General features: G+C 48.2%; 1 protein-coding gene across 1 annotated transcript in view; it reads right to left on the bottom strand.

Annotated features, from left to right (window-relative positions):
* Positions 1-12,439, bottom strand: part of PACS1 (phosphofurin acidic cluster sorting protein 1) — a 178,288-nt gene that overhangs the window by 44,842 nt on the left and 121,007 nt on the right. Inside the window, exon 2 of the mRNA XM_031015801.3 lies at positions 10,683-10,770. Coding sequence (XP_030871661.1) covers positions 10,683-10,770 — 88 coding nt within the window. The remainder of the gene's footprint in view (positions 1-10,682; positions 10,771-12,439) is intronic.

The following is a 12,439-nucleotide window of genomic DNA, read 5'->3' as shown; positions in this document are numbered from 1 at the left end:
TCACTGTGTTGGCCAGGCTGGTCTCGAACTCCTGACCTCATGATTTGCCCGCCTTGGGCTCCCAAAGTGCTGGGATTACAGGCGTGAGCCACCGTGCCCAGCTGGGTCTTGTTTTTTAATGCATTCAACTACTCCATGTCTTTTGATTGCAGTATTTTGTCCATTTACATTCAATGTTATTATTGATAAGTAAGCACTTACTATTGCCATTTTGTTATTTGTTTTCTGGTTGTTTTGTGGTCTTATCTTCCTTCCTTCTTTCCTTCTTGTCTTTCTTTTTGTGAAAGTCATTTTCTCTGATGGTATGTTTTTAATTTCTTGCTTTTTATTTTTTGTGTATCTGTTTTAGGGTTTTTTGATTTGCAGTTACCATGAGGCTTGCAAATAACATCTTATAAAATATTATTTTAAACTGAATGGTAAGTTAACTCTGATTCCAAAAACAAAAAACAAAGAAGCAAAGAGAAAACCAATAAAAACTCTATACTTCAACTTCATCCCCCCTCCCTCTTTTTTTTTTTTTTTTTTTTGAGATGGAGTCTCGCTCTGTTGCCAAGGCTGGAGTATAGTGGCGCCATCTTGGCTCACTGCAACCTCTGCCTCACGGGTTCAAGTGATTCTCCTGCCTCAGCCTCCTGAGTAGCTTGGATTACAGGCATGTGCCACCACGCCTGGATAATTTTGTATTTTTAGTAGAGACAGGATTTCATCATGTTGGTCAGGCTGGTCTCGAACTCCTGACCTCAGGTGACCCAGCCGCCTCGGCCTCCCAAAGAGCTGGGATTACAGGCATGAGCCACCACGCCTGGCCCATAGTTATTATTTTTGATAGGCTCGTCTTTTAGTCTTCCTACTCAAAATGAGTAATTTACACACCATAATTACAGTGTTGTGATATTCTGTATTTCTTATTTTTCCCACTTAAATAATAAAATATAGGCTTCTGCCATCCAACATATTTTCAGGAATGGAATAGATTTTAAAGAATGTGGCTGGGTGTGGTGGCTCAAACCTGTAATCCCAGCACTTTGGGAGGCCAAGGTAGGTGGATCACTTGAGGTCAGGAGCTCGAGACCAGCCTGACCAACATGGTGAAACCCCATGTCTACTAAAAATACAAAAATTATGAGGTGTGGTGGTGCATGCCTGTAATCCCAGCAACTTGGGAGGCTGAGGCAGGAGAATCATTTGAACTCGGGAGGCGGAGTGTTCAGTGAGCTGAGATCACGCCATTGCACTCCAGCCTGGTCAACAAGAGCAAAACTCCATCTCAAAAAATAAAATTTTTCAGGAATGCCTATATATAATTTTCTTATTTTGTTTATTGTTTCTTTCCTTCTACTATAATAATTCTCAAATTTTTGGCCTCAGGACCTTTTTACACTCTTTTTTTTTTTTTTTTTGAGACAGAGTCTCGCTCTGTTGCCCAGGCTGGAGTGCAGTGGTGTGATCTCGGCTCACTGCAAGCTCTGACTCCTGGGTTCATGCCATTCTTCTGCCTTAGCCTCCCAAGTAGCTGGGACTACAGGTGCCCGCCACCACGCTTGGCTAATTTTTTGTATTTTTAGTAGAGATGGGGTTTCACCATGTTAGCCAGGATGGTCTCGATCTCCTGACCTCACGATCCACCCGCCTCGGCCTCCCAAAGTCCTGGAATTACAGGCGTGAGCCACCACGCCTGGCCCTTTTTACACTCTTAGAAAGAATCCCAAATAGCTTTTGTGTATGTAGGTATATCTATCAATATTTTGTTTATGTAGGTTTATCTATCAATAGTCACCATATTATAAATTAAAACAGATATTTTAAAATATTTATTAATCCATTTAAAATTAACAATAAACCTATTATGTGTTTACATACAAAGTTTTAAAATGAAAAATATATGTTCCCCAAACAAAAATAATTTAGTGAGAAGACATAGTTTTTAAAAAAAATTACAGCCCTTTGCCCCTGCCCCTGCCCCTGCCTCTGCCTCTACCCACGGTCTCCCTCTCCCTCTCTTTCCACGGTCTCCCTCTGATGCCGAGACGAAGCTGGACTGTACTGCTGCCATCTCGGCTCACTGCAACCTCCCTGCCTGATTCTCCTGCCTCAGCCTGCTGAGCGCCTGCGATTGCAGGCGCGCGCCGCCACGCCTGACTGGTTTTCGTATTTTTTTTGGTGGAGACGCGGTTTCGCTGTGTTGGCCGGGCTGGTTTCCAGCTCCTAACCGCGAGTGATCCGCCAGCCTCGGCCTCCTGAGGTGCCGGGATTGCAGACGGAGTCTGGTTCACTCAGTGCTCAATGGTGCCCAGGCTGGAATGCAGTGGCGTGATCTCAGCTTGCTACAACCTCCACCTCCCAGCCGCCTGCCTTGGCCTCCCAAAGTGCCGAGAGTGCAGCCTCTGCCCGGCCGCCACCCTGTCTGGAAAGTGAGGAGCGTCTCTGCCTGGCCGCCCATCGTCTGGGACGTGAGGAGCCCCTCTGCCTGGCTGCCCAGTCTGGAAAGTGAGGAGCGTCTCTGCCCGGCCGCCCATCGTCTGAGATGTGGGGAGTGCCTCTGCCCCGCCGCCCCGTCTGGGATGTGAGGAGCGCCTCTGCCCGGCCGCCCCGTCTGAGAAGTGAGGAGACCCTCCGCCTGGCAACCGCCCCATCTGAGAAGTGAGGAGCCCCTCCGCCCGGCAACCACCCCGTCTGGGAAGTGAGGAGCGTCTCCGCCCGGCAGCCACCCCGTCCGAGAGGGAGGTGGGGGGGTCAGCCCCCCGTCCGGCCAGCCGCCCCGTCTGGGAGGGAGGTGGGGGGGTCAGCCCCCCGCCCGGCCAGCCGTCCCGTCCGGGAGGTGAGGGGCGCCTCTGCCCAGCCGCCCCTACTGGGAAGTGAGGAGCCCCTCTGCCTGGCCAGCCGCCCCGTCCGGGAGGGAGGTTGGGGGGTCAGCCCCCTGCCCGGCCAGCCGCCCCGTCCGGGAGGGAGATGAGGGGGTCAGCCCCCCGCCCGAGCAGCCGCCCCGTCCCGGAGGTGAGGGGCGCCTCTGCCCGGCCGCCCCTACTGGGAAGTGAGGAGCCCCTCTGCCTGGCCGCCACCCCGTCTGGGAGGTGTACCCAACAGCTCATTGAGAACGGGCCATGATGACAATGGCGGTTTTGTGGAATAGAAAGGGGGGAAAGGTGGGGAAAAGATTGAGAAATCGGATGGTTGCCGTGTCTGTGTAGAAAGAAGTAGACATGGGAAACTTTTCATTTTGTTCTGTACTAAGAAAAATTCTTCGGCCTTGGGATCCTGTTGATCTGTGACCTTACCCCCAACCCTGTGCTCTCTGAAACGTGCTGTGTCCACTCAGGGTTGAATGGATTAAGGGCGGTGCAAGATGTGCTTTGTTAAACAGATACTTGAAGGCAGCATGCTCGTTAAGAGTCATCACCATTCCCTAATCTCAAGTACCCAGGGACACAAACACTGCGGAAGGCCCCAGGGTCCTCTGCCTAGGAAAACCAGAGACCTTTGTTCACTTGTTTATCTGCTGACCTTCCCTCCACTATTGTCCTATGACCCTGCCAAATCCCCCTCTGTGAGAAACACCCAAGAATGATCAATAAAAAAAAAAAAAAAAAAAAATTACAGCTTTACTGGGATATAATTCAAATACCACACAATTCACCCATTTGAAGTGTACAATTCAATGGCTTTCAGTATGTTCAGCGCTGTGCAACCATCACCACAGTCAGTGTCAGAACATTCTCATCATTCAACAAAGAAACCTCATATTCTTTAATTATCACCCTCTGCAGTCTGCCCACCCTCACCCCTAACCCCTGGCAACTACAATCTATTTTCTGACCCTAGGGATCTGCCTATTTCATATAAATGGAATCATACAATATGTGGTCTTTTGTGTCTTGCTTCTTTCACTTAGCATCATGTTTTCAAGGTTCATCCACCTGGAGCATGGAGGTACTTCATTCTTTTTTATTGCCAAATAGTAATCCGAAGCTGTATGACTAGACCACATTTTATTTATCCATTGATCAGTTGATGGACTTGGATTGTTTCTACTTTTTAGCTTGTGAATAAGTCTGTTATGAACATTTGCATGTTAGATTTTGTGTGTTTTCATTTCTCTTGTGGACATACCTAGGAGTAGAATTGCTAAGTCATATGGTTACTCTGTCTTTAACCTTTTGAGAACCGGGCATGGTGGCACAAGCCTATAATCCCAGCACTGGGAGGTCAAGGCGAGAGGATTGCTTGAGGCCAGGAGTTTGAGAGCAGCCTGGGCAACACAGCAAGACCTTTTCTCTAAAATAAAAACAAAAGCAAAACAAAACAACACAGTGGCTGCATTATTTTACATTCCCAACAGCAGTGTATGAGGGAGATGGCATAGTTTTACATTTCTGTAAATCTTTTTAATGAATGACTTAATAGAAAACAACTAGATTCTCATTCCTATTTTGGACTCAATGTGTTGCAAAACATTACTTTGGTTGAGTATATGAAAAAAATCCAGACGCAAAGTGATATACAGTTGGAAAACAGAGGAGCATTTTAACAGCCTTTTCAGACAACTGTGGAATTTATTTATTTATTTTTATTTTTTATTTTTAGAGACAAGGCCTCGTTCTGTTGCCCAGGGTAGAGTGCAGTGGTGTGATCATAACTCATTGTAAACTTGAACTCCTGGGCTTAGGCAATCCTCCTGCCTCAGCCTCCCAAATAGCTGGGACTGCAGGCATATGCCACCATGCCCAGATAGTTTTTATTTTTGGTAAAGATGGGGTCTTGCTGTGTTGCCCAGGATGGTCTTGAACTCCTGGGCTTGAACAATCCTCTCACCTTGGCCTCCCAAGGTGCTGGGATTACAGGTATGAGCCATTGTGACCAGCCAGTTGTGGACTATTTTCCTTTGATACTACACCATTAACTCTTTAAGTGGTAGTTTCCTAAAGATTAGTTGCAAAGTAAAAATTTTTTTTCCAAAGTAGAATTTTAAATAATATCAATAAGACTTTTGTGCTCTTATATGTTAAAATCCATTTAACAGAAAAAGAACGTTAATGAAAAAACTAGGAAATCTGAAGTCGAATTTAATTAATAGTATCATACCAATGATAATTTCTTAGTTTTGATAAATGTACCATGGTTAAGAGAGATATTAGTGTTGGGAGAAGCTGGGTGGGGTATACAGGAACTCTTTAGACTAACCCTGCATCTCTTGGGTACATTTAAAAGTATTTTAAAATAGAAAGTTAAAAACCCAATCCACTGGTCTATTTTGTTCTTTGAAAGGATCTTTTATCCAGCATGATTTTGTAAACTCATGCATTAGTCATTTAAAAAATATTCAAATGTTACATATTATACAATATAAAAAACTAAAAATGTTTAATATCACTTCTGACTTCTTCAGAAAAGTCTTTAAGAACTGGGAAGCTGTTAAGCTTTCAGTGACAGAAGCAAGTTTTCCAAAATTCTAATTTTTACTTAAAAGCTCAAATTTTGGCCAGGTGTGGTAGCTCATGCCTGTAATCCCAGCACTTTGGGAGGCCAAGGTGGGCAGATTACCTGAGGTCAGGGGTTCGAGACCAACCTGGCCAACATGGTAAAACCCCATCTCTACTAAGAATACACAAATTAGCCAGGCAAGGTGGTGGGTGCCTGTAGTCCCAACTACTCAGGAGGCTGACGCAGGAGAATCGCTTGAACCCAGGAGATGGAGATTGCAGTGAGCCGAGATCACGCCATTGAACAACAGGGCGAGACTCTGTCTCAAACAAAAAAAAGGTCAAATTTTATTTATCATTGGCAACCAATATTGTTTTCACTGAATTGATAGGGTAACTCTGTTCATTTTTAAGGAAACACTTTCCAAATAGCTGAGTCTAAATAACCTGTTTGTCTGTAAGTCCCTCTTTGAAGTAAAAATGGTGTTCGTGAAAAAAGCAGCTACTGTGGTTCACAACTCAGTAGCTCTACCTCACACAGGCTCTAGTCTTAGAGACAGACATTGTACTTTGCTGCAAGGCAGAAGTGCTCAGTGTACACGTCCCATCTCATCACACAAAATATGAAAAAGATGCAGACTCAAGGTTGAGATATAATAAACTAACAAGTTTTACTGCTTTCTTAAGAACATTCTTAAGCAAAACTGGCTTTCTCTCCCTTGTTTTGAGTCGGAGTCTCGCTCTGTCACCCAGGCTGGAGTGCACTGGCACAAGCAGCTCATTCCAGCCAGCTCCTAGGCTCAAGTGACTCTCCTGCCCCAGTCTCTCAAGTAGCTGGGACTACAGGGGTGTGCCACTGTGCCCAGCCCTTTTATCTTCTTATTTCACTCATGAGATGGTAAACACAATGACCTCTGGGACATTGGGGGCATTTGTGCTGAGGCACCAGCAGCTTTATCCACTGTTGCTCTTGTACTTTCAGTGCAAAAGTCAACATGCTGAAAAAGGCAAATAATGCCACAGTATTATCATGAAAATAGCTGTGGCCTCCTATACCCGCTGGAAGTGTCTTAGAGACCTCAGGGTCTGCAGATCTCCTTTGGGGAATTACTGCTCAACGCTTCTTTTTTTTTTTTTGTTTTTGTTTTTGTTTTGTTTTTTGTTTTTTGTTTTTATTGATCATTCTTGGGTGTTTCTCGCAGAGGGGGACTTGGCAGGGTCATAGGACAACAGTGGAGGGAAGGTCAGCAGATAAACAAGTGAACAAAGGTCTCTGGTTTTCCTAGGCAGAGGACCCTGGGGCCTTCCACAGTGTTTGTGTCCCTGGGTACTTGAGATTAGGGAGTGGTGATGACTCTTAACGAGCATGCTGCCTTCAAGCATCTGTTTAACAAAGCACATCTTGCACCGCCCTTAATCCATTCAACCCTGAGTGGATACAGCACATGTTTCAGAGAGCACAGGGTTGGGGGTAAGGTCACAGATCAACAGGATCCCAAGGCAGAAGAATTTTTCTTAGTACAGAACAAAATGAAAAGTCTCCCATGTCTACCTCTTTCTACACAGACACGGCAACCATCCGATTTCTCAATCTTTTCCCCACCTTTCCCCCCTTTCTATTCCACAAAACCGCCATTGTCATCATGGCCCGTTCTCAATGAGCTGTTGGGTACACCTCCCAGACGGGTTGGTGGCCGGGCAGAGGGGCTCCTCACCTCCCAGTAGGGGCGGCCGGGCAGAGGCGCTCCTCACCTCCCGGATGGGGCGGCTGGCCAGGCGGGGGGCTGACCCCCCCACCTCCCTCCCGGACGGGGCAGCTGGCCGGACAGAGGGGCTCCTCACTTCCCAGTAGGGGCGGCCGGGCAGAGGCGCCCCTCACCTCCCGGACAGGGCGGCTGGCCGGGCGGGGGGCTGACCCCCCCACCTCCCTCCCGGACGGGGCGGCTGGCCGGGCGGGGGGCTGACCCCCCCACCTCCCTCCCGGACGGGGCGGCTGGCCGGGCAGAGGGGCTCCTCGCTTCCTAGTAGGGGCGGCCGGGTAGAGGCGCCCCTCACCTCCCGGACAGGGCGGCTGGCCGGGCGGGGGGCTGATCCCCCCACCTCCCTCCCGGACGGGGCGGCTGGCCGGGCGGGGGGCTGATCCCCCCACCTCCCTCCCGGACGGGGTGGCTGCCGGGCGGAGACGCTCCTCACTTCCCAGATGGGGGTGGCTGCTGGGCGGAGGGGCTCCTCACTTCTCAGACGGGGCGGCTGCCAGGCAGAGGGTCTCCTCACTTCTCAGACGGGGCGGCGGGGCAGAGACGCTCCTCACATCCCGGACGGGGCGGCAGGACAGAGGTGCTCCCCTCATCTCAGATGATGGGCGGCCGGGCAGAGACGCTCCTCACTTCCCAGATGTGATGGCGGCCGGGAAGAGGCGCTCCTCACTTCCTAGATGGGATGGTGGCCGGGCAGAGACGCTCCTCACTTTCCAGACTGGGCAGCCAGGCAGAGGGGCTCCTCACATCCCAGACGATGGGCGGCCAGGCGGAGACGCTCCTCACTTCCCAGACGGGGTGGCGGCCGGGCAGAGGCTGCAATCTCGGCACTTTGGGGGGCCAAGGCAGGCGGCTGGGAGGTGGTTGTAGCGAGCCGAGATCACGCCACTGCACTCCAGCATGGGCGCCATTGAGCACCGAGTTAACGAGACTCCGTCTGCAATCCCGGCACCTCGGGAGGCCGAGGCTGGCAGATCACTCGCGGTTAGGAGCTGGAGACCAGCCCGGCCGACACAGCGAAACCCCGTCTCCACCAAAAAAATACGAAAACCAGTCAGGCGTGGCGGCGCGCGTCTGCAATCGCAGGCACTCGGCAGGCTGAGGCAGAAGAATCAGGCAGGGAGGTTGCAGTGAGCTGAGATGGCAGCAGTACCATCCAGCTTCGTCTCGGCATCAGAGGGAGACCGTGGAAAGAGAGGGAGAGGGAGACCGTGGGGAGAGGGAGACGGAGAGGGAGAGGGAGAGGGAGAGCTGCTCAACGCTTCTTAAAGGCAGGGATTTTTGTCTGTTTTGATCACTGCTGTATCCCCTGTGCCTAGAACAATGTTTGGCACATAATAGATGCTCAATAAGTATTTATTATATGAATGCATAAATAAGTGACTGAATAAATGAATGTGGTGACATCTGTAATTACTTTCAGCTGCTTGGAAGTAGAACAATTTAAAAATTCAAAATATTTGTAGTTTTGATATAATTTAGAATTACAGAATCTTAAATATTTAATCAGGAAATAAATTATTTCTTTGGCAGGGATGGCAAACGCAGTGGGGAACTTTCAAAACCATCCCAATGGTGTCGGCACAGGACAGCAACATTCTTTAGCAAAGGAAGCAATTCCTGAAAATGGGAACACTGCCTGTGACCTAGAAATGGGGACCAAAATCGGGAGAGGAGGACAAGACATTAATAGTTCACATCGCTGTCCCATACTTGCTTTCCCAACACAGTGTCTGGGAACATTTCATAGATTTGGAAGGAATTATGCATAAAATGAACAGGGAATCAGAATATAAGGTGGGACACACAGGAATTCATGAGTAATTAAAACATTTTGAGTTTTTGTTGTTGTTGTTGTTTTGAGATGGAGTCTCATTCTGTCACCCAGGCTGGAGTGCAGTGGCACAATCTCAGCTCACTGCAACCTCTCCCTCCCAGGTTCAAGCTATTCTCCTGCCTCAGCGTCCTGAGTAGCTGGAACTACAGGCACGCCTGGCTAATTTTTGTATTTTTAGTAAAGACGGGGTTTCACCATGTTGGCCAGGCTGGTCTCGAACTCCTGACCTCAAGTGATCCACCTGGCTCAGCCTCCCAAAGTGCTGGGATTACAGGCGTGAGCCACCGCACCCGGCCCAACATTTTAAGTTTTGAGAACTAAATTATGTATTTGGGACTAATGTCTTTATCCCAGAAAGAGGCCCAGGCACCTCAATATATGATTCACGCACTGAGAGTGATATAGAAGTGGGTTTTAATGAAGGTGATATAGTACAGTAAACTGCAGCATAGTAGGTGAACTAGCTAATAAAATATTCTGGTTAGTAGGGAGTTATCATACAGTTTGCTATTTTTCAATGAATAAGAATTCAGTAAATACACCATCTTTAAGCTGAAAACTCCAGTCATTATTATTTAGTGACTCCAGAGGCACTGCGGAATCTCACTCTACTCCAGGGAGTCATCAGCAGAAAGGATTAATCAGTTAAGGGAGGTCTGGTGATGGGATTTAGTGAGCACACAAATGACCCACTCTTTAGTTTCTGGTCCCAGTTCTGCCGCTTGGTAATTAGCTGGCAACAGGTAAATTCCTGAGCCCTTCTATAATTCAGCTTTTCCCTTCTCTTTTCCTTAAATTCAGGAATACTTAAGAATACAAATGTTTGTGAAATATTTTGGGTCCCTTGAAAATACCAAATGTAAGGAGTTATACGTGGGATTTATACAGAGATAAAATATCCCAGTAAACTTTAAATTGCCAAGTCTGAAATAACAATCTGTAAGTTTCTTCCACCCTATAGAAAACCTCTGAAGTGCAGGCCGGGCGCGGTAGCTCACGCCTGTAATCCCAGCACTTTGGGAGGCTGAGGCGAGCGGATCACGAGGTCATGAGATCGAGACCATCCTGGCTAACACAGTGAAACCCTGTCTCTACTAAAAATACAAAAAAATTAGCCGGGCGTGGTAGCAGGCACCTGTAGTCCCAGCTACAAGGGAGGCTGAGGCAGGAGAATGGCGTGAACCCGGGAGGCGGAGCTCGCAGTGAGCCGAGATCGCGCCACTGCACTCCAGCCTGGGTGACAGAGCGAGACTCTGTCTCAAAAGAAAATAAAAGAAAACTTCCAAAGTGCTTCCCACACCCGTGCATCTACCTGGATCTAGCAATCCTGGGACTAAGACTGAAACCAAAGCTAGCCAGCCTAGTAATTTCTGAGTAGTTTACAATAAACACTTTAGGATCTATATCACTTGATCCTCACAGTATGTGTAGGAAAAGCCATTTCTGTTCTTCAGACAAAGATAGGTTTGAAGAAACTGAGTGCCCTAACCAAGAGGCAGAGCTGGGCTCAGAAGGTCCCGTGAGCTCTGTTATCTTTCCACTGTGCACCTTGCTGTGCTGAGAGGAGGAGGACAGAAGTGGTCCCAATAGTGTTTCTGAAGCCACAGCAGTGGGCAAATGGTTATCCAGCTTCCCTGGGCCCTGAACAAACGGTCCTGCCCCACTCACCTGCAGCTTCACAGCGATGACCACTGAGTTAAGATCTTTGTCCATTTCTTTTAGCATGACGAGTTTCTTCAGGGTCAAGCTGAATAGCCTAGAAAAACAGAGAAGGAAGATGCTGTCATACGTGAGGAACTTACGAGAAAAGTGATGAACAATTGGCTAGGCAATCTGCCTTACCTGAAGTAAGAATGTGAGAACGCTGTCCTCAGTCCCAGGGGTCCCCTCTCTCAGTAGAAGAGCATCCCCTCTTACTTAATGTTTATACTTTTAAGAGATGGGTCTCACTATGTTGCCCAGACTGGACCCCTGGGCCCAAGGATCCTCCCCGTCTTGGCCTCCTGAGTAGCTGGGACCACAGGCACATGCCACCATGCCCAGCTTCTAAAGTGTCAAAAGGTACATTATTGCGTGAACTTCCATGGATATCATTTATCTCAAGCCAAAGGCAAAACATTTTCCATGCCTAGTATGTTGGAGCCATTTCTGAGGGGGAAGAGGAGACCAAGGGAGGAGAATCACACAGTTCCTCTTCTACTTTCCACCTGATCACACCTGACAGATGTACAGATGTAAATCTTTAGCAAGAGGAGATAATCCACACAAACAAAACATACATTATTTGGCAGGAAATGGTTAAATGGTCACAAATTCTATTTCAGCTGCATTTTGCTCCAAATATGCAGAAAATCTTCAGTGCCACAAATCAAGAAATTCCCTGCAACTCAAAAGTGACAGGATTGTCCCTCACTGTGGAGTCTCAGTAACTCTGCTCTGACTTGATCTTGGCCTTACCACAGCAGGGCCACCCTGGACTTCCAGCAGGAGTGGGAGGAAGACTCTGGAAGCTGCCTTTCTATGGCTGCCTGGGTGGTCAAAGTCTTTACACATTCTTCTCCTGGGAGAGGTTCTGGGGAACGGTACACATGAGGGATGTTGCTTACCAGAGTCATGACAAGTCCAGAGAATCCGGCTGGATTTCATGCCTCTTTTTTCCTCCGTGCTGAGGCCCTCTAGGCCCTGCTCAGGCCCCTGTCTTGCGTCTCCACAGCCCTCCCTCAGCTCCAGCCATACTAACTTTCCTTTGGCTCCATGGCAGTGCCACCCTCTCTTGCCTCAGGGCCTTTGGAGGCTGCTGTTCCTTCTGTTGGCACCACCCTGCCACCTAACGCCTCCTCAGCCTTGGGTTATGCATTTTTGCCAGGATAACTTCCCCCGATGCCTTGCAAAGTCTGTGATGTGTCCCCAGCACAATTCCTATCCTGCCACTGGAGTGTAACTTCCGGCAGGCAGGCAGCAGGCTTGCCTCCCCACCGCTCTCCCCCCAGCATCTGCCCAAATGCTGGGCACAGTATATAGTTGCTCAGCAAATATTTGTTACATTAAGTTTCCTAAAATAGCTTCTAGCTAAAATCAGATTAACAAAAGTATGTGAAGAAATTATATAATTCATGTTGTTTTTTTTTTTAAAGGAGGACAAATCCAGGTCAACAGAACTAAATTCTGGTTTTGAATTAACCTCACCCAAGAACTTTCTTTCTTTTTTTTTTTTGAGACAGAGTCTCACTCTGTCTCCCAGGCTGGAGTGCAGTGGCATGATTTTGGCTCACTGCAGCCTCCACCTCCCGTGTTCCAGCAATTCTGCTGCCTCAGCCTCCTGGGTAGCTGGGATTACAGGCACCCGCCATCATGCCCGGCTAATTTTTGTATTTTTAGTAGAGACCGGTTTCACCATGTTGGCCAGGCTGGTCTCGAACTCCTGA

This window comes from Gorilla gorilla, chromosome 9 (genome assembly GCF_029281585.2).
Source record: "Gorilla gorilla gorilla isolate KB3781 chromosome 9, NHGRI_mGorGor1-v2.1_pri, whole genome shotgun sequence".
Taxonomy (NCBI): Eukaryota; Metazoa; Chordata; class Mammalia; order Primates; family Hominidae; genus Gorilla; species Gorilla gorilla.
Note: the sequence above shows the minus strand (reverse complement) of the source record. Positions and strands in the feature narration are given on the sequence as shown.